This window comes from Drosophila grimshawi, unplaced genomic scaffold (assembly GCF_018153295.1).
Source record: "Drosophila grimshawi isolate 15287-2541.00 unplaced genomic scaffold, ASM1815329v1 contig_44, whole genome shotgun sequence".
Classification (NCBI taxonomy): domain Eukaryota; kingdom Metazoa; phylum Arthropoda; class Insecta; order Diptera; family Drosophilidae; genus Drosophila; species Drosophila grimshawi.
In genome coordinates, this window is record NW_025063240.1 from 10,402,087 (window position 1) to 10,424,582 (window position 22,496).

Consider the following 22,496-nt stretch of genomic DNA (forward strand, 5'->3'; position numbering starts at 1 on the left):
ACACACATATTGGCATCACGAAAACATTTGGGCAATTAATTTATTTCATATATTATTTCTTTCGTATGTTAAACTTTCTAATTGGTTAGCTGCACTCGTTGGCTCTACAATGAATGCAAGTTTTTAGGGGCTGCTTGGTCGAAACTGCAGGCAGTCGTCTTTGCGATTCGCGATGAGGAAGTCGCGTCCAGTGTGCCAACAGATATCGATATCAAAGCAGAACGGTTAAAACCGAAGCTCAGCTAAATTTTCAAAACAGTGAAAAATGTTTATAAGGCTAGAAGCTAAACAAGAGCCAGAATCAAAATATAAACGCCTGCTGGGTACGGATCCTGCAAGAGGCGGTAACAAAAAGGCTACAAGAAAAAGGTTACGCTTGCGTCGGATTATGGGCCCGCTCTATGTGTACATAATTGTGAGACAAGTTTACGATTTAGTGCATGCTGCAAACATAAAAAATAAAACGTAAACTTTCAATTTTTGCAGATGTCTCTTATGGTAGTCAAGGTCGGATCCACAGCAGCCTTATATCAACAGCAGCAGCAGCAGCAGTTACTCAACTACATTGAGTCAGCAGAGGAGTCCGAAACAACGCCCAGCACGGAAAGTGACAACTCAGCGGAACGTCTAAACATTGAGAAGATGCGTGCCAAGTTACAACAATTGCAGCACGAGCAGCAGCAACAATATCGTCTGCAGCAGCAACAGATGCAACTGCATTTACAGCAAATGCATCATCAGATGCAGTTGCATGCAAATGGAGTAGAGGCAGCTGGAGGCGAAATAGATGCTATAGCAGGGAGCGATGTAGGTGGTGCTAATGGTGGTGTTGCTGCTGCTGGCGAAACTGCGTACTTATTGGAGCGTGCAGACGACGTTGCGCCCATTTACGGAACATGGCGCACGAAAGCGAGACGACCTCAGCTGCAGCACGCAACTTCAGTACAGCTCAACGCGCCTGGTAACGATGGTATCGATGATGATCATCATCTGTATGAGCGCCTGCCCAAACGATCCGTCACTGCAACGCCACAGCTGCGCGATCAGCTGTCTCGCCCACCACGCCTCTCCACGCAACGTCCACCCTCCGTGGCGCTGCTGCGTCGCCAGTTCTCGGAGACCCCTGGCTCGTTGGCGCTTCGCGAGGATTTCAAACCGAAACCCTTTCACTTTCCCTACGAAGGGCCGCTGCCCGAACAGTTTAAGAAGGGCGAAGCGCTGAACAACATCCAGGACATACTGCACAATCTGCACATCAATAGCATGATGCCCAGCAAGTTGCCAGGAAAGCTGGGTATGCATGGTATGCAGGGTATGCAGGCTCCCTCGCTAGTCATGATGCCCTCTGGGCTGCACATCGCAGGCAGTTACAAGAACTTGAAGTCCAGCGGTATCGCGAATTTTTTTCGGGGCAAGCGCAATAAGAAGCAGATGCAGTTTAGCATTCCCCTGCCCATGTTTCCCATGGGAATGTCCATGCCACTTTATGGTGGTGCAACGCCTCAGCGCGTAGCTATTGAGCAGCTGTATCCTTATAAGCCACGCTCGCCACAGGACATAAATCTATTGGCTCTCCAGCAGCCGCCGTCGAGCAAACCCAGCTCCAAAAAGAAGCACAATAAACAGCAGCAGCAACAAGAGCAGAGCAACTATAACATGCTGCTGGAGCATGGTAGCCACCAGCAGCATTTTGTGGCCGATCCATTTCTACAGAGTTTTCCACCCATCATTGCGTTGAATGCCACCCGACAGCCGAAACATAAGCGCATACCCTTCAAGGTTAACCTGGATATATATCCGGTATTGCCCCCTTCGCGGCCTACGTCGATGCTGCGCAATCCATTTCAGAGCGATGCTCTAACCGCATCCACGGTACCTGCTTATGCGCAGCCGCAGCTGCATCATGGAATGCAGCACGGCCTCTATCAGACACCCTTCAAGTTTCCCACACAGTCCCCTAGTCACCTGCCCATGATATTCCCGGATCAGGCCACACACTACAGTCAGCAGCAGGCACTCTATCAAGCCCAAAAGTTTGCCCAGTTGCCTCAGCAAAACGTGGTCGCCGATGATTGTATCTATGGCCAGCAGTCCAATAGCAATTCCAATTCCCATAGTGCAACAGCAGAAACGCACGCCAATCAGATAATGCTGCATCTAAATGTTTTCCCCAAACAGAAGCCGACGGCAACAGTGCGCACCTCCACTAATCCGTTCTATAATCATAATTACAACAATTATAATGCTGGCTTGCAGCGTAACTCATTCATTCCCAGTGAGCGGGAGCAGCCACTGCCTAAGCCACCCAGTCCTATTGAGCCACGGCAGGTGGCAGCCCAGGCTCAGTCGCAGACAGGCAACATTTCACTGACTGCTGCATCCACATCGGCAACTCAGTTGCAGCAGAATCAAACGAATAATTCTATTTCACGAAGCGATAACCTGTCGCTTATTGACTTTGAACATCCTATCGTGGCGGCTGAGGTGTCACAGTTGCCTCAACTGCCGCGTCCTGCTGCACTTACTGGCAATCCCCCATCAATTCCAGGTCGCTACAGCGTTCTTGGCGATCACTTTCGCTACCACAAGAATCCACACATCGATCAATTGGCCGCCGAGGCTCAAACGGCTTCGCTCTTTCGCTTTCCCGTTGAGGATCTAATACAGTTCCAGGTGGACGATGCGCTATAAATTGATTTTTTTGTTAGTTTTTATTTACCAAAAATAAATCAAATATGATAAGTGTTTACATCAAAACAAAAAATAAAACGGTTGAAAACTTGGAATTCCGTAAGATCGTGAGCCAAGAATGTGCGCAGCTTTTGATAAAGAGTATTCAGTATGCCACACACAAAAATAAAATACCTGCCTCAATTTTAAGGACAAACTTGTAAGATAAATTAGTAGGAATTTCCTTCAAAGATTGGTATTTCGTAGCTGCACCAACCCAAAGCAATAGCTGGAGTGTATGTGTTGTCAAATGTGTAGCATACTTTTAGGTGATCTGTGAAAATGATATTGCTTCATTAAATTTCCCCAACCAGTGTTTACACACTCGCATTTCATATTTCATTACCACTGGTTTTGCGCATGCGCGAAATGTGTATCAAAACAAAACCGGCGACAGCATGAAACCAGTATTTACTGTGGCCTGTGGCCGAATCACGCACGCTGTTGGCCAGCTAAGAACGGCGGCAGCAACAGCAACAGCAACAGGTAAAACGACCATAAGACAGAAGGTGAGCGAGCGTCGCGTCGTTAAGACGTTACTGCGGTTGAAAACTCGTCGCGAAGTGACTGTGTGACAGTGGGCAAAAAATCATACGAAATACAAGAAATACACAAAAATTTGGAACCAGAATCAAGTTTCGTACCTGGCGTCATACTTTGGCGTTGTTTTATTTTCGCGTGTGTATTTTTCGGTGCGTTTCTGTCAATAAATGTGAAATAATGAGTATATAAGTAGAATAACTCTGCATCTGATTAAGTGACTTAGGGACTGCTTTGTAAGTTACTTGCACTTCAGCGTCAGAGCATAGGTGCGCTATGAGTAATGACTGCGTCTTCTATGTTTTATATTTGCTTCCTTCATTTTTTTTTTTTTTGCCAAAACAACAACAAGAGCGCTGACCAAATAACTATATCTACCTTGCAGATACTTGTGTATCTGCGGGCAAATGGCTGTCTGCGTCTGCACGCCACGCCAGCGCCAGAGAGCAACCAGTTCTGTTTTCTGCGCTTATTTATTTTAGCTGCCTTTTTGCACATTTCGGTCTTTAGTGTGTTGCTTGCTTTCTTTGCCATCTCCGCATGATCCACACACCTCATTCCTCGTTCTCCAGCTGTTCCAAGTCCGAGTGTGAGTGTGTAATTGTGTGTGTGCGAGAAAGCCAACATTTGCCAATCGCCGCTTGGCTCGAATAGCGCCTCGGCCCAATGATTGGAACTGTTCGGCAGCAGCAGCACCAACATCAGCAGCTGCCTCATCATCATGTGCCACTTTTCACATGTGCATAAAGTGAAATTGCCAGCGGCAACGAATTTCTTTTTTAGAATCTGTCAAATTTTGGCTGTTAATTATAGCAAATAGCTTAGTATGTTCAAGCGATTACTGCATGACTTTTCAATTAGGCAAACAACAGCGGCTAGCCAAGACTCAAAGTTGTAGCCTAAACAAACGTTTTGGTATTGAGCTTGCCACAATTTTCCCACTTTTCCGCTGACTGAGCGCGAATGCTGCAACAGCAACTTCAATTGCATTGCCATTACCCACCACAGCCAAGGCCGAGTGGGCGGCGTGGCTAACATTGAAAGAGTTGTTTTAAACCAAAATTCTTGTTTTTGCATGGCATCTCCAGAAGACAGTTAAAAATAAGTGCTACTCTTGAGAAGTGAATATTGTGCTACATGTGCTAAATAGTTGAGAAAACAACAAACCAAATTAATCACAGCTAACGGATATATATATATATATATAACGGCACTGGAATTGGTAACGGCAACAAAATGTTGCTGCCGTCGCTAATGTTGCTGTTGCTGCTTGGATTGAGTGGAGCACAGCTGCAGAATCATCCGCCACATTTTGTGCCCGGCTCGGGGGATATGTCCCGCTTTAGCCTATCGGAGCATACGCCAGTTGGCAGTCCCGTGTTTCAGCTTAAAGGTAAGTTACTCAAACTGAGGTCAACAAATGACCAAGCCCAGGTTTCATAATTATAAATAAATAATAAAAAAAACTAGCAACAATAGCCCCAATTCTCACATCAATTGCTGCAAACCTTTCACAAAAACAGAAAAACTATTATTTTAAACTTAGAGATACGCTGCTGGCCATCAACTTAGTTCATGCTCATGAGTTCAGGCCAATCTCTTAGTAATTTCATTATATTTGTGAATAGTAATTGTATAACTCAAAAACTTGCGCGCTTTTGGTATTATTTTGCCGGTCATTTGATAATTTAATTATTTGGTAATTTGAGTTTTTGTGCACCAAATCTCAGATTGCCATTGCTGACTTTCATTTCGCTTATTTGGGGGCTCTAGCGGGGAGTGTGTATGTACGTGTATGTTTATAAATGTGTATAATTGAAATATTAAGCGCTTGGCTCGCCACAGCGCCACCTACTTTTGCATAACCTTGCCAAGAGTATTACATTTTTTTGTTGCTCTGTACGGGTTTCTGCATGTCGGTACATTTGTATGTATCTGTAGAGTATCTTTGGCGATTACTTAAGTTATTTCGCCAAATATGCGGAGAGGTAAGAGCGATAAGCGATAAAACTTTTGGGTCGCATGCTTAAAAATGCAGTTTGGTAATCAATGATAGCAAACACAAACAATGCCAACAGATTCACATGTCTAAGTGTATGTATTTGGTATCTTTTGTGTGGTTGATGCGGAAATGCATTTGAACACGTTTGTGCGTAGCTTTCGTGATAGCAAAACAAACGCTCCGATAAATGGCGCATGGCGACATGCAATTGATAACAATTATGTTGAGAATGGCGTGCTGCCAATTAGATGCAAATATCGCTGGCTGATGGCCAGCAACTGGTATTTGCAAGCGTATAATATAATAATGGCCAAGCGCACTCACTTTTGTCACGCGTAGAATCTATGATACTTTTACTTTGACAGACGACATCAATCAATTGAAAGTAACAATTGCAGCGAACGCTTTTCACACCTGCCTGCCAGTTATTGCATAATCGCTTCCTTTCGCAACTGCAACTACAACTGCAACTGCAACGGCAACGGCACCTGCAACTGCATGTAGTAGCTTCTCGAGCAACATAATAATTCGTCGCATGATGATTATCCAACAGCATAAAACAAACAAACTGTCGGCATTCGCTATGAATTCTGCACGAGATCGCGTTCAATTCATCTTCATGCTTGCTTTTGGCTCTTACACCTGTCCACAAGTGCATGTCGGCCGCCCCGTTGACACCCTAACACAGAGGCCCAGTTATTTTAATACAGAGATGCGGCTTGTAATTTGATGCGCCCAACGCGGAGGTTAGAAATACCAGACAACAAGGCAGACAACTTTCAAGCCAGTTTAAATAGATGTATCTTAATAATAGTTCACAATATTTTAATATAATTTTTGTGTGCACGATTAAGACCTCAAAGAGACATAAACTATTTCAAGAATTTGACTTAACTGAGTAGTCGATAGCTAAATGAATGCTCATTAACTTTTTCATCTATGATTAATTTTGATTAATTTTGTTGTATGTGTTTGAGAGCTGAGTGAGTTGGGCCTATCAGTCATTTACTTTTGCAAGCTGCATCCGTGAGATACTGTCTGAAAGAAAACACGTTTGAGCTAACAACTTGTAGCTCACTGCGTCTGAAATCAAGAGTGCCATAAATACAGACAAACAAGTGAGCAGACATTGCAAGCAAATTGAAAAATAGCTGTCGAAAACGTTGAAATTACTTGGTTAAACTATGAGGCAGGAAGCGGCTCTATCAGCCTCTATAATTTGTTATTGCAGTTTTTACTGGCAATCATCTACGTGGTTGCATCACAGATCTCTTTGGCAATAGGCCAAAATCTGCCAATTTGCTAGCTGCAATCAAATTAATTTTAATATTTAAATACATTTTACAGGTTTTTTATTTTTAATTTATATTCAAATTGGTCAGTTGACAAATCAGTGTTAATCGCCGCTAATCAAGAAATACAAATGGAACAAAAGACTGCTCAGGGTCGTATTTACCCTATCGTATCTACAAATTTATAACTAAACATAAGTCAAGAATAATTTGGTATCTTGTTTATTTCAAACATTTTATTGGTATGTTGTTGTTTTTAGTGAATTTCGATAGATAGAAAAAAATCCAAGTATATATATTTTGTTAAAGTACCCATTTTGATAACTATTTTTACTTTCTATAGCTACTAAATTAGCTTTATTAGATTAAATTGCTTTCAAGATATGGATAACATAATTAAATATATGGCGTGGGGTAATTATATACACACTAAACGCAAACTGGTGTCTAAACAAAAAACGAAGACGAATAATTGGGCAAAAGTTGGCACAATGCGGGTGTTTCCATTGTCTTTCGCTTGGTTACTGTATGTAATAAATAGCAAAATATTAACAAATACGCTTCGTGAAGCATGAAATCACAAATTATTTACTACCCCTCCCCAGTCTTTCAACAAGACATGCTGCTTCTTATGACAAGTGAAAAGTAGAAAAGTTTCAGTTTTGAAAAAACTAGCATAATTGTTATTTTAGGCCGCAGATAGTGTTCCCAGCTCTTTTTTAAGCGTGTCGCAAAGCTGGATTCCATACGAGGCAGTAACAACAATCGTAGACCCAATAATATAACTGGCCCCGTATGTACAAATATATGTACGTATGAGATACAAAAAAAAAAATAAAAATTATGTGTAAACCCCGAAAAAAATGAAAGAAAAACTAGAAAATGATTATGTACATTAAAAGTGGAAACGGCCACTCACGCGCCAGAGGGCAGTGGGGACTGGGATGGGAGCTATTCGGGTTGGCGACCGCAATTGTTTAGCTGTTGTTATTGTTGTTGTTGTTGTTGGGTGTAGTAAGTTGGAGAACGTGTTGTTTGCTTCCCGCTTTGAGTCCATGTCGTGTTCGTGGTCGTAGTGCTGCAATTGTCGGTCTCCCAGTCTATCGTCTTCTTCAACAAAACCTGAAAAAAAGAAAGAAATAAGAGTGTCTGCCTGCCTGCGTCTGTGCCAAAAGTCGTTTTCCAGACCGCCGGTGAGTTTATTATTGTTAGCTTTTGTGCATGCGCTGTTGGGATCATTTGTTTTCTTTCTCCACTTTGTATTACTTCGAAAGAATTTCTAATGCTTTTCGTGTTTGCCCCCAAGCTGAGTTTCTGAATTTCGGAATTTTGATGCATGGCATAAGTAGTTTCCTGTGATAAACAAAAAACCATAAAGAGAAAGAGAAACTGCCATGTTAGAGAATAAGACAACCCATATTTATAAATAAGTTGACCCAACTCCCAGAGTTAGTTACATACTAGCTCCATTTCCACGCTCAACTAAACTGCCAGCGAGCGCATTAGACTAGAAAAGCCAAAGTGGAGGAGGTTGTGGAAACTTCATTAGCATTTTTCACACGCTTAAACATAACCCGACAGCCAGAGTGTCAGCCGATGACGTTACTACTCCTACTACTCCGACGACCATTCGTAATTAAAGCAGTGAGCGTATCGAGCACGACAAGAAGTCGACAAACCGCTTTTACTGCTATTCACAAGTCCACAAGTCCCAACTAATTTGTTATATTTTTCAGGCGTTGATCCGGAGGGTGGTCGCCTCAAGTACAGCATATCTGGGCCAGTTTTCTCTGTGGATCGGGAGACGGGTGTGGTGCGCCTGCGCCAGGAACTCGATCGCGAAACTCAAGACACCGTTGAGGTTATTATCAGTATAACAGACGAGGGCGTCTATGGCACAGAACCGAATACAGTCTCTCAGCGCCGCGAAATACCTGTGCGCGACTATAATGATAACCAGCCCACATTTTATGGTAGACCCTACTCGGCCAGCGTCAGTGAGTCGCTGCCTGTGGGCGCTGAACTTAAGGTGGAGCCTCCTATCATTGTCGTCGATCGTGACGAGGGCTTGAATGCTGAAGTGCAGATAAGATGTGTTCAGGTAGATCCCCCAGAACCCATATTGTATAACCCAAATTTACAGTCAACTCTCTATTTTAAGGAGAACAATATATGCGATATCTTTGAGGTACGCGCTGTCAAATTGGCGGATGGTAATTATACAGCTCGAGTGGCTTTAAAACAGCAACTGGACTTTGAGAGCCGCCCTTCCTACATCATGACCATATCGGCATCGGATAGTGCGCTGGAGAACCGTCTCACCTCCTTTGCCACAATTTCTATAAACGTTATCGATGTGCAGGATCAGGCACCCGTTTTCACCAATGCACCGTATTCCGCTACAGTATCAGAGAATACTCCGGCCGGTGTGAGCATATTGACTGTGAAAGCAATTGATGGCGATGTGGGCATACCGAGAGAGATCTTCCTCTCGCTGGAGGATGAACCATTTGGTCACTTTGAGCTGGTGCCGTTCGGTGATCCTAAAGACGGCACAGCGATGCTGCAAACCACAAACGAACCGTTGGATCGGGAAAATCCGGATATTTTACAAAATGGTGGTGTCTATGTATTCTCCATACGCGCCACAGAGCTTATTGATGGCGCCATCCCAGCCGAGTATACAATCACACGCGTTACCATTGTGGTTACCGATGTCGACGATCATCGACCTGAGTTCAGCGCGTCGAACTTTAACGTTTCAGTTGCGGAGAATCTAGCGAATGGAATGCCGTTGCCAGGTCTATCGATTTTCGTGGATGACCGCGACATGGGCGAGAACAGTCGCTATCAGCTCAAACTTGTGGATGTCTCAAACGCAGCGGGTGTGTTTGGTGTCTCTCCTACCGAGGGACAGGCGCGCACTCCCGTTGTGGTTAAGGTGCTGAATGCTAGTCGCCTGGACTATGATAATCCCGCACAGCGTAAATTCGAATTCGATTTGGTTGCTTCCTCGCATGGCGTTGAGCAGGCGAAGGCACGTGTGGAAGTCCATTTACTGGATGCCAACGATAACTCGCCTATTTTTGGCGAGCAAACCTATCGTTTTACAGCTGCCGAGAATCTGACAACAGATTCTTTAATTGGCATTGTGAATGCTACCGATGCGGATTCCGGTGAATTTGGTCGTGTGCAGTATGTGCTTAAGGGATTTGGAGCCGATAATTTCTATGTGAATCCAGAGACTGGTGGTATTTATCTACTCAGACCTTTGGATTACGAGAAGCAAAGCACATACAGTCTGACTGTGGTAGCTGTCGATGGCGGCGGCCGCGAATCAAATGCAAACCTTTTTGTTGATGTCCTCGATGTTAACGATAATCAGCCAATCTTCGAGAGCAATGAGTACAGTCGCACAATACGCGAAGGTGCGGCAATCTTTGAGCCACAGTTCTTTGTGCGGGCAATTGATGCAGATGGTCCCAGTCAAGGAAATGGCAGAGTGAAGTATGCCATTGTCTCGGAAAATAGCATAGCTGGCAATGTATTTCGCATTGAGCCGGACTCGGGTGAAATAACACTCCAGAAGGCAGCTAGGTCCATGGATACGGAGCGTGGAGAATACGAATTGGTTGTTTCTGCAACGGACTTTGGTAAGATAAATATATATCTGTGATTTCCTTTTATATATTTTTCGATTTATGGCCCCTAGGAATTCCACCGCTTACAAACACCACACGAGTTCTAGTGCGTGTCGGCATCTCTGGCAATCAACGTCCCATCTTCAAAGGCCACTTCCAAAACGTTGAGAATTTGCCCATAATTGGACCACCCAGTTATCGCGTGTCCATACCGGAGAATGCGGTGCCAGGCTTCAATGTGACAACGGTGTCCGCACACGATCCCGACGGTCTGGACAGTCTGCTCAGATATCGAATTGTTGGCGCGAACGATAATTTCCAGATCAATGAACTGTAAGTTAATTCTGAAGTTAATATTTTTGAACACCTACCACAAATTATGCACTTTCAGATCTGGTTTGATCACAGTATCGCCTCAAGCACGTATTGATCGCGACTTAAATATGAATAGTTTTGAGATCATTGTGAATGCCGTTGACTCCGGTACACCAATCCCAGAAACAGCTACTACCACGGTCTATGTCAATGTCAAGGATATTAACGATGAGAAACCCAAGTTCGAGCATAATAGTTATGCAGCCTACGTATCCGAACGAACTGTGATTGGAGAGAGCGTATTACGGGTCAAGGCCATTGATAAGGATCTCAATTCACGATTGGAGTATAGTTTGCAGGGACCAGTTAAAGCCACCACCAAAGCGGGTGTCAGCATAACCAATCGAAGTAGCTACCCTGTCGAGGAAGCATTCCGAGTAGACAGTCAAAGTGGAGAGATCTTTGTGAATAGCACCTTGCGCCACGATGTGGCTGCCATTATTATCTTTACGGTGGTTGTGCGGGACTTGAACGCGGAAGTTGATCCAGAGCTGCAAGTGGACACAACAGAGGTTACGGTTTATGTGCAGTCCTTTAAGGATAAGGATCCAGTGTTCAAGAATCCAGGTTGGAGCAGCTCTCGTCCTGTGGTACATATCAATGTCAAGGAGGAAATGCCCATTGACAGTGCACTCTTCATTCTACAAGCCGAGGATCCAGTGACGGAGCAGGCGATAACCAGCTTTGAACTGGTAGAACCAAAGGAGTTGGAATATTTTCAAATATCAGAGCGTACCGGCGAGATCATCTTGAAGAAGCGTCTGGACTATGAGGCTCTGGCGGAGATAGGCAGCACCCAATTTGAGCTTCAGGTGCGCGCTAATAGCGCCGATCGTCAACGCAGCACCATCAGTCGATTGAACATAACCGTTGAGAATGTGAACGATAACAGTCCGATCTTTGAGCAGAGCTCCTATCATGCCACCATCATTGAGAACAAGGGTTACCCAGAGCCCGTGATTCAAGTCAAGGCTCAGGACAAGGATGCGGCGTTGAATGAACGAGATGAGCGTTTGGGCTATCATAAGATCATCTATTCACTGCAAGGCGAATATGCAATGCTATTCGAGATTAACAACCTCACAGGACAGATTGTCGTGGCACGCAACCAGACCATCGATCGAGAGCGCACGCCTACCATTCGACTCCAAGTGAAAGCCGAAGACTCGCCGGGCAAACCAACCGATGCCAAACAGAGCGTTGTGGAACTGCTTATCGATGTTCTGGATGTCAATGATAATGCACCAGAGTTTTCCAAGAAGCTATACAGTACCGTTATACCGGAAAATGCTCTGAAAATGGAGAATGTCCTCCAAATTGAAGCAAGCGATGCGGATGAAGGACCTGGCGGTGAAGTGCGCTACGAGCTGGTCAACGAAGGCGATGCCAATGGACTGTTTAGCATTAACGCCCAGAATGGTTTGCTTTCCACTCGCCGCAATCTAACAGGTAAAGGACGCGCCGAGGCCTATGTGCTCATCGTACGTGCCCAGGATAATGGCAACCAAGTCCCCAAGCAGCCCACCCTCTCCACGGATGTTGAAGTGCGAATTTTCATTGGTGATGTGAGCGCCAATGATGGTGTTCCATTCTTTGTGGCTCCACGAGTTGGTCAAAGGGCAAATGTAACGGAGGTGAGTCTGCAAGATGTGAAACATTTGAAACTATAGTGGAAATTTAAGTTTTATTATAAGTAGTTTTAATATTTTTTATTATAAAAATTCAATTTTCTATACTACTTTAAGAATGCCGCAATTGGTGCCCCCGTTTTCCAAGTGATTGCCAGCGATCCCGATGATGAGAACACGCCATCCGGGACGATAACATATCGCATACTCCCCGATACGCCTGATGCCGAATCTTTTGCCATAGATACGCACACGGGGTTGATAACTACACGACAGCCACTGGATCGGGAGGAGAAGAGCATGTACAAAGTGTTGCTGGAGATCAGCGATAATGGACAGCCTAAGCAGTCGTTGACGCGCATTCTACAGATTGAAGTGCTCGACATGGATGACCATGAGCCCAGATTCGCTAGGGAAATCGTAAGAAACAAGAAATATTATCTTTAAATTTGATTAATAAGCGAAGATTTCAAACAGGATGAGGGTCCTATACCAATGTCCGTACTGGAGGAGCAACCAGCTGGCACAATTGTTGGTAACTTTAGCGCCATTGACGAGGACATGGGCGAAAATGCAGCCATCGATTATGTCATTATCGAGGGCAATAACGAACAGATCTTTACCATTGAGCGAACCAATGAAAGTCTGGCCATTCTGAAGACAAGCCAGCCCATCGATCGCGAGCTTGTTGAGTCCTTCACACTAACTGTCAAATGCTTTAAGCTGGGAGAACCGGCTTATAAGTACATAGGCGATGCCTATGATCGTCAGGATCCCTCGCATCTGCGCATCACCATCAAGATCTTAGATATTGACGACAATCTACCGCAATTCGAGAGTCCTGACTCCACATGTTGGTATACGCATCAATGTGCCCATTGACACGGTGATTACGACACTGAAGGCGAGTGATGCAGATGCCGAAGCTGCACCCATATCGCTCTCCATTATGAACGTGACCTTTGTGCCGCAGTTCTACAAGCGCAGCCGCAAACTTGCCACTGGCAATCTACAGAGTCTGTTCACGCTCAACAATCGCACGGGTGAGCTACGCACCGGTGGCTCGTTTGCAGACTATGTCGATGGTTATTTCCTGATGCGCATTTGTGCCAATAACTCCGTCAAGGCCAAGCGTCAGACTCACAGCAATATTAAGGTGTTTGTCATCCGCGACAAATCTCTGCTCAAATTCGTCTTTGCCCGACCGCCCAACGAGATACAGCACAACATCCGCCCATTCCAGGCGCAGCTGCAAAAGAAACTCAAGCCACTCGGTCTGGAGCTACATGTGCTGGACACCCAAGTCTTCACCAGAGCCGACATGAGCCTGGACTTTACCGCGACGAGCTCATGTTTCCAAATGTTCCGAAATGGCGCAGCGCTCTCCTTGAGCGAGATGCAGAAGCTAATGAACTCCAAGGAGCTGCGTCACGAGCTCATTGACATTTACGCTGCGTATGGAGTCAGTGACTTGGAATCTTGCTCGGTACGACGCACTCACACGGCTGCACTTTTCGGCAATATGCTGATGTCCGCGGGCTCATGGCTAGTGATTCTAGCGGCTTTAATAGGCATAGCCGCATTGGTCTCACTCTGTGCGGCCTGCTGTCTGAAGAAGAAGTGAGTATACGGCTTAAGTTGCTTGATTTCTAAATAATAAAAATACCTTTATCACAGATTCAAGCGGCATAGCAAACGCAGCCTGCAGGCGAGTCTGAGAACCCCCACAGAGCATACGCCCACATCGTATAGCTACTCGATGCCCGCTGTGCTCTACTCGGAGCCCATCTATGGACCATTGTAGCCTCAGCTCATATTCTGCACAGTCAGGTCCAGTCAATGGCAATGCTGAATTAAATTGTAGTAATCTAGTGCTCAAGACTATAAGCCCTATCTGCACCCTCTGGCAAATGCCCATAAATAAGTGGAGTGGGAGTATCTATCGGTTATAACTAGAGTAGATCAGGTGCACATGGGGCTTTTGGAACCACAGTTGGCCATTTCGCGCGAAGATGGGGCCAAAACAGTCCATACAAGCATAAGCATACTATGCACGTGATCTAGTATGTACATACACCTATGTAGAGTAGGTTACGATTAACTAATTTAAAACTGTATAAAGTCCAATCGAAACATTTAGCTTTAAGTACTTCTTTTTAGACTTTTTAGAATGCGAATCGCAAGTCATTTTATGTGTCATCTGCGCGGGAATACACTGATTCTATTACTAGTTACTGAATTTTGAGTAGTTTTTCTGTCAGCCCAACAGATTTAGCAACGCATGAAATACTTTTGTTTTAGTAGAAATAAACGGCATTTACCTATATTTATCTTATCGTTTATTCGCCCCACTAAATGCTTAACAAGTGCAAAATAAATATGAGTTAATATGGAACTTGGTTTCAACAGGAATTTCAATATCCTGAAGCTCCACAAATGAGCAGCCAGTTACGTGAGTTGACGTGTTGCTCGAAAATGTTTAATTTCCACTACTCAAACAATATGCATATATTTTTGCCGTTAAGGTAAATACATATATTTGTATATTATGAGAACGAGTAACTACAATGAATTTGAGCATGTGTGCAAATAAATTGTATCTACTACAAAATACATGAATTCTTGGTCACATTCCATGGACATGCGATGTGATATGAAAACGAAATGAAAGTAAGTCAACAAATATTAAGCGAGACTAAAAGTAAATATCGAAAACTAGACTAAATAATGACTTACCATATTTTTTAGCTAGCTATTACTAAATATACCCGTTTTTCGTTTACGACTGCTTTGTTTTGTCTTTCTAACCTTCACAGCCCATATTTATTGCGCTCCACAGATTTAGTGAAACTTATAGATTTCCATGCGGAATAAATTTTTGGTAACTGGTTATTCTATCTAGGCCCAAAATGGATATATTCTCTTAGTATCAGAATATAATAAATAATTTGAAGAAAAAAAGTCCAGTTTCCAATTAAAATCTATGTGATTAAAATAATTGCAATTTAAATTTTGAATTACAAAATGCGCCACTGTGTAAATGTATATGTAATATCTCTAACCACTCTTCCACTAAGAAAGCAAAAAAGTGAAACCCATAAATAATAAATGTTGTTAAAACTAATGTGCGGCGCTCATTAGCCCCAGGCAACTGCAGTCGCAGTCGACGGCACAGCCAGGAACAAGTACAAGGGATGATGATGCTGGTAAATGAACTGTCTGCCTGCCGCTAGACCATCAAGCCAAAGGGTGTGTATGTCTGTGTGTGTGTGATGAACTGATCAGGGGTTGCTGGTTGGTATATAAGTATAAGTAGTTAGCAGAAGCCGAAATAGCTGCCACATCCAACGAGTTATTTTTATAACTTTTAAAATCGCAACAGCAACAACAACAACAACATCAACAGCAAATCAAGTGTTGTTTGGGTCAAAGCAAGTCTGTCATTTTCTGGGGGTTGTCTGGAGATGTGTAACTACAGTTTGTGAAACTTCAAAGTACTTGTAGAGTTTTTACTTCTATCTGGCGGTGCAATTAGCATAAAACCCAAAAACCGAACATCGGGTATTCGTATTCCCGCGTTCCCATTAAAAATGTTGCCAAATCACTTTCCACTTGAACATTGATTGATGATGGCGATCGTAAATCACACTTCAAACTCAGTTGACATTGCGTCCCTCTTTTGTTTGCTGGCTAAACAATGACGGCGCCAACTGCCACGGATCTAAGCTATAATAATCACCAATTAATGCCCATGATCCAGGTGGCGCCAGTGAACAGCCAGCTCCATGCCCAGTCAGCCACAAGTGCTAGCAATTGCAGAGAACCCGTACCCAAAGAATCATAGCCTGACTGCCCACACAGTGCAGGTGTCCTGCGTAAACAGTGTCAAAAAACAAGTAGTAAAATACATATCAACTTTTTACCCTAGATTCATTGGCGGGCAGATAGTCAGTCAGTGAGCCGAGCAGTCAGCCAGTGAGTGGGAGAGAGGGGAAGCGGGCAGCAGCTGGCCAGATGTCCAACTTTAACGGACAAACAATGCAAACAATTAATGAGTGAGCTCGTGCGACTCTCTCGCAGGGGAAGTCGCTCATTTCCTTAACATTTTAACATTTGCGGCAAAAACTATTTGTAAGCGATAAAGTAGACAACTAAACACGAAGTGACTCGACTTAAATATACTCTCTTTTAGTATTAAAATATGAAATACTCTTGGTCCCATTTCTACTGTTCAATTTCATTTAAATTTTGACTAAGTTATCAAAATATGTGAAGTATGACTTGAGGCAAAATACATACTATTTAAAAATTCCACTTATAAGGAAAATATTATATAAACTTCACAAAAATATATGAAAAATTTGATAGACCCTTTCTATCAAGAACATCTAGGGTAGCAAAGCCTTGCGTGCCATTGCTATATATCCATCTAAATCATAACGGTTGCCTTCTGTTGCTGTCCCTGTCCCTGACAGAGGTGCCATAAAAAGCGACTTAGAACACACCCTGCCATGAGCAATTCATGCAATTGTAATTGCTGTTAACTACTTGTAAGGATTTCTGCGCTTTGGGGGTAAAAACAGCAGTTTTTCGCAATATTTTCTATATTTTATATAGAATCTCACAATGGCCGCTTAATCACAGGATTTTCGCGCGTTTTTCGCTGAACCGGAAGTGGCATTAGAGCGAATAATACAAACAATCGGAAGCAATAGTTTCTGCGGCTTAGGCGCAAGCGACAATCAATAGAAATTTTTCCACAGCCTTTCCATTTATCAACGGGTAGCATTGCATTCAATCGCCCGTTGTTTACATTAACAATAACTGGGCATGAAACCGTTGTTTTGCCGACATTTTAGCACCAACCTTAAACTCAATTTATGCACTGCGAATAAAAAAAAATTAACAAATATCAAGCATAAATTACGAATGTCACATTCATTATGCACATGGCGCTGCATATTAATTAGGCAGCCACTGATGCTCCTTTACCCAAATATATTTATGACCACTTGATGAACTGCACCCAAAACCTAGTGAACAGCGAGTAGTGATGGGCCCGGCATGTGTATTGGGGGTTGCGTGCATGCTTTCGTCCTGGTTGTCCTCATTTGCATAACAATCAACTCGCCGTTTTGTGGTACAGCCTCAGCTTCAGTTTCGCTCCTGCCGTAACACTAACGACGGGTCTCGGGTCTCGGGGTAGAACTGGCCAACTCTAATGGTTTCTGTACACAGGCAGCGGGTGTGAAGTTGTAAAGTTTAATGTATTGTTTGTCTAACAGTTTATTCATTTGGAAACGGAAAATTCTTTATGTGATTGGAATATGAAATATGTATGCTATCCTGGGGTTGTAAAAGGAACGTCATTTCCGGAGATTGCAAATGCAAGAGCGAACAGTTGCAATGCACAAATAAATAAAATCAAATTCGAAATGCTGCTGAAATATTTTTTAAGTAATCACTGAGGATCGTATCATTTAAATTAAATCGGAATCATTTACAAAAATACTTCTCCCAAAGGATAACAATTTAATTTACACATCTAATCAAATCACAGTAATTTTCAAAAATATATATAGAAAAAGAAAACAGATTAATAGGAAACTAACTAGAATTTCTATTAATGTAACACATAAAAATTGAAGTAATTTTATATAATAATAAACTGCAAGTGATTTGATTCATGTGTATCTAATATGATTTTTTGATTTACATGTGTTTACATTTTTGTGTACCACTTTCGGCTGCTACAATGTGACACAAATCTGCTTAAATTTGACTAAAACCGCTCAGATCGGATTAAAATCACAATCAAAACTTGCATCACATTTTACAGTTTCAACTCGCACACACACACACATAGACTGCTGGTTATCCTAAGGACGAGCATGCACACAAATGCGACAGATTGGCTTCCTCGGAGCGGCAACAAATGTAACAAAATACTTGAGCGGCTGTTTGTTTATCCAATGTTTTTCGGTTAGATGAGCACACAACTCAAAAGCGGGCAAGGTAGGGCACAGCCTAGGACCTACGTTAGAGTAACAGTAACACACATATATACATATGCGAACCCCGAGCGATGAGTGCTGTTGCAACACAAACAACACGACGTCACAGATTTCACAGATAAACCAATTCGAGCAGGGCAATGAATTGCTAAAAAGGTCGAGCAACTTGCTCGACTCTGCTTTCGCCATACCCGTAAAAAATAAAACCAACAACAGCACCAGAGCGAAATGTGTTTGCAAAAAAAAAGGGGTAAGAAAGGGGCACAGGATATGTGTGATGCTGCACGTGTACCGCAAAGGGTTAAAAGCGTGTGTTTTATTTTTAGCAAATGTGTGCCAACGAATCGCATATGAGTTTAATGCTAAACAGGCGTAAAACAATCAATTCGGCAAATAAAATTCGATTTGCAATTTTCCTATTTTGTGAACGGAATCGGAACTGAAACGACAAATTGGCACGTTTATGCTTGAACAAGGATTACACGATGTTCATAATTTATGTGACTACGTATGTCCATTTTTGTGACTTTTATTACATAACAGTTGATATTCTAGGTATTTCAACCCAGGCAGCAGTTAGCAAAGAAGATCTAGCTCTCACAAGGCAAATGTTATTATTTTTGTCATTCAGAAGAAAAGGCTACTACTTATATTGACTCCACAATCTATAATCAAGATTTTATTTTTTCTTTTTGGTAAGACAATTTTAGAGATTTCCTTTGACATTTTTAGGGCAGTTTTTTACAAACTCGTAAAATTGAAAATATAGCATTGTTATTTATGAATTTCAGCTTGCATTCCGGCTGGAATCAAAGCTGCTGCTCAGTGGGTCGGATATGAATTGTACCCAGAGGACCTGCACTTGACGCAATCGTATTGTATTTGCTACTTGCACCGTGCCGGCAATTTGTTTCCATTTTGGTTTTCTTATCATCTTAGGGCAATCTCCAAATTGTTTTGCCGGCCTCGCAGAGCATTAGCATAGTCATATACATAGACAGCATCTGAATGAAGAGTGAAAGGGAGGCGAGACGAGACTTATTCGTAATGCCGTTATTGATCCGCCGATAAGCATCTACAGCTACCCCGTCATACAGCGGAGAGCATGCAGGACGCTAATGATGCCAGCCCGGTTTCTGAGTCGAGTCTTGTCCCCGCGTATCCTGCTGCCCTCATCCATCCCTCAGCGCCAGTTCTGTGGAATTGTATGCAGCTTAGCAGCTCACCCGCTGCGTATTTGCGCCTTTGTAACGCACCAGCACAGCGACAACAACAGCCAATGTCCTGGCTATAATAATGATTATTGTAAAGATAAATCCCGACACCTTCAACAAAGCTGCACAAATGACAAACAGCAAGCGGTAGAGCAAGCGGCTTACTTCATCGGTCTTAACTTTGAGAAGTTGCATTCTAGAATACTGCATCTTTTAGTGTACGAAGTCACCCTTTATTGGGGGTTGGGCGTATTCGCTTTTCCTTGTAACGGAAAATGTCAGTGAGTCAGTTAGGCAGGCAGACAGGCAGTCAGGCAGTCAGTCAGTCAGTTTATTTCGACTCTTGCCGGTTCATTCAACTAAATAATTTGAGTGGCATTCATGCAGGTCCACTGCCACTTGGCTCATGTTTCAGGATTGTCGGCTGCTGCCTTGGTTGCTGTTGGTTTTCGGTACATTCATTGGTACATTTGTTTTGTACTCGTAATTCTGTGGCAGGTGACGGGCAATCTTTCCATTGTTCGACTCACCCCATGTCGAATTGTAAGGGCGCAAAAATGCCCCCTACGATAAACAAGCTGCACACATTTACGCACACACAAACACAGACGCACAGTTATTACACAGAGAGAGAGAGAGAGAGAGAGAGAGCCATTCATTTTATGTGCACTGCAATATACAATATTTATTTGAATTTAAGTCTTTTGTTTGGAATCTGAAATCTGCACACACATATAACACACACTGCAGCTTAGGGTTGTTTGCTTTTGCTACCAGGAATTGCCTTGACTTTTACAATTTCCATTCACAATTTCCTACAAAACAGCATTTTATTCGGTTTTTTCTTCGTTCAACTTTATTAGCAAAAATAGATTTTAATAGTTTACAAAATTGTATCTTATCACGTACAGTAAAAGTTAAACCTGATCTCAAAATGACTAGCCCTCGTTTATCGCATTGCAATTGTAATTCACCCACTAACTAAACTAAACCTGAACCCAATAGTTGTTTCAATTTTAGCTACTGCTTAAAACTCATTAAGGATACATGATTAGTAGTAATGGCTTGGTTACGTAACATCTAACTGAGATGCGCAGATATAAATATATGGCTTATTAGCCAGGTACATGGATGCTCTTACTAAACATATATGGACAACTGAAGTTATTATATAGCAAGTATAGAAGAATATGAAGGTCAAAAAGAATATTTTATAAGATGTAATTATAAAATATTCTTTTAGATTCTTAAGATGTAATTATAAAATATTCTTTTAGATTCTTAAGATGTAATTATAAAATATTCTTTTAGGTTCAATAGTCAACTAGTTAGTTCCACAAACAAGTAATCAATTTCAAGCAGACGCCAAAATCTATTGGATTGAAAACTGCATTTGACATGACCTTTGACATTAGCCATATCTCATTGGTTATTTGTTTGTGGAACCAACTTAATGAATTTAATCAAATTGAGTAATAAAGCCAGCTGGTTAGCAATGCTTTTGCAATCAATTTGGTGTTCACTTATTGCAAAATATCAACTGATTGTGAGCCTCAACGGAAATGATGTCTAGAAAGGTATAAAATTCCAGATTTTTCAGCTGCCTTATGCAAATGACTTTTACACTTTGCTTAGATAATAAAAGTCAATCACTAAAGCAGACCTTGGATCGTTCCCAGATGCCAGTCCCGTTGTAATCAACACATTGTCGAACATATCACCCAGAGAAGACCGACACCAAAGATGCCCGCGAAACTATGCTATACCTGATGAGCAAACTGTTTATAGAGCGACTGCTGATTTTGCGGATGTTCCTCCTGATACTCCTTCCATGGCGGCGTCTGCGTATAGAAGCTACTCTGCTGATGCAGCCCAGCCTCGGTACCGGGCGATGGTCCTCCATTGGCAGCTGCCTCAAAGTTGCTTCGGAACAGATCATATTTCTCCTGGGAAAAGTGACCCGATCGCGTTTGTTGTGGACTAAGTCCCTGATGCTGCTGCTGCTCCTGCTGCTGTTGTTGTTGGTAGAAGCGCATACTGGTGCCAAAGTCAAAGCCAGGTGGTTGTGCAGACTGATAATCCAATCCCTGAGTTGACGGATAGTGCATTGCTGGAGTCTGATGATGCGGCCCATATGGAAAGATGCGCCCGCTGCCGAACATAGGAAATGGCTGAGGATTCACAAAGAGTGCATCGAATAACTCCTTTGTAATGCGTTCACCACTCAGCGTAAAGTTCTGCAGCTTCTCTAGATCCAGATTAATAGTGTTGCCACTCTCCAGCACTTGTTCCAGAGCAAAGATGTAGTTGTGTGCAAAGCGCAGTATCTCAATCTTGGTGAGCTTTGTCTCCTCAGGCAGCGAGGGCAACGTCACCCGCAATTTCTCCAGAGCATCGTTGAGACTGTGCATCCGACTCCGCTCCCGATCGTTAGCCTTCATGCGCCGAAACTTCTTGATGCGCACCACCTGAGTGGGACTACGCGAACGGGTAACTCGATTCTTGCCGACGGCATACTTGCGCTTCGGTCGTGGTGCATCCGGATCCTCCGGTGACTTGACGGGCGTGCTTGTCAACTGTGGCTCAAATCCGATCGTCGTCGCCGCCGTCGCACGACTATTCAGATGTTCAACGAGAGTGCGCCCACTGCGTGTACTATGATTGCTGCTGTTGTCTAGCAGACCCACAAATCCGGCCGTCGACGGTGGTGAATTCAGTTGCCCATCCCAGCCGCCACTGCCTCCGGCATACGCCAAAGGAAAATGAGCTTGGCCAGGCGGCGTAGCACCAGCATTTGCAGTACCGTTGTAGTGCTCCTCAAAATTCAACCGACGGCGTGAGCTCGCATGCGCATCCGTTTCGAAGCTCTTCTCGTAGCCGCTGTCGAACGAGGCATCATCGTCATCGTCCTCGTCGAACGCAAAGGATTGCGAGGGATTGTAGGCGTTGTAGCAGGCGGACATGTTGAGATGATGTGAGTAGTTGAGTAGTTGTAGCTGTAGCCGTAACTATCCTCAAATGTCAGCCACACGCATTTGAAAGTTCTTCGTGAGTTGTTGT

General features: G+C 43.2%; 3 protein-coding genes across 3 annotated transcripts; 2 read left to right on the forward strand and 1 right to left on the reverse strand.

Moving 5' to 3' along the window:
• Nucleotides 1-388: 388 nt before the first annotated feature.
• LOC6558994 lies at nucleotides 389-2,691 on the forward strand. The gene is made up of 3 exons (XM_032743291.1): nucleotides 389-415; nucleotides 487-746; nucleotides 804-2,691. The coding sequence occupies exons 1-3, from the start codon at nucleotides 389-391 to the stop codon at nucleotides 2,689-2,691; spliced, it is 2,175 nt and encodes a 724-aa protein (XP_032599182.1).
• Nucleotides 2,692-4,506: 1,815 nt separating this feature from the next.
• LOC6559003 (cadherin-23) lies at nucleotides 4,507-14,534 on the forward strand. Its single transcript, XM_043215567.1, is given in 9 exon segments — nucleotides 4,507-4,663; nucleotides 8,301-8,665; nucleotides 8,726-10,217; nucleotides 10,277-10,538; nucleotides 10,597-12,214; nucleotides 12,326-12,628; nucleotides 12,686-13,054; nucleotides 13,056-13,828; nucleotides 13,886-14,534. Coding segments are annotated over 9 exon segments (5,466 nt in total). The 3' UTR covers nucleotides 14,013-14,534.
• Nucleotides 14,535-21,189: 6,655 nt separating this feature from the next.
• LOC6557964 (basic helix-loop-helix neural transcription factor TAP) lies at nucleotides 21,190-22,454 on the reverse strand. Its single transcript, XM_001984610.2, has one exon. It carries the CDS (start codon nucleotides 22,397-22,399, stop codon nucleotides 21,197-21,199), a length of 1,203 nt encoding a protein of 400 aa, XP_001984646.1. The 5' UTR covers nucleotides 22,400-22,454; the 3' UTR covers nucleotides 21,190-21,196.
• Between the last annotated feature and the right edge of the window lie 42 nt (nucleotides 22,455-22,496).

What these genes read in the sequence shown, in the direction of transcription:
- LOC6557964 (XM_001984610.2), bottom strand. Translation starts at nt 22,399, where the DNA reads ATGTCCGCCTGCTACAACGCCTACAATCCCTCGCAATCCTTTGCGTTC.
- LOC6558994 (XM_032743291.1), top strand. Translation starts at nt 389, where the DNA reads ATGGGCCCGCTCTATGTGTACATAATT. An exon ending in CGCTCTATGTGTACATAATT is followed by an intron (nt 416 to 486) that starts GTGAGACAAGTT and finishes CAATTTTTGCAG; the next exon opens with ATGTCTCTTATGGTAGTCAA. An exon ending in CAAATGCATCATCAGATGCA is followed by an intron (nt 747 to 803) that starts GTTGCATGCAAA and finishes TATAGCAGGGAG; the next exon opens with CGATGTAGGTGGTGCTAATG.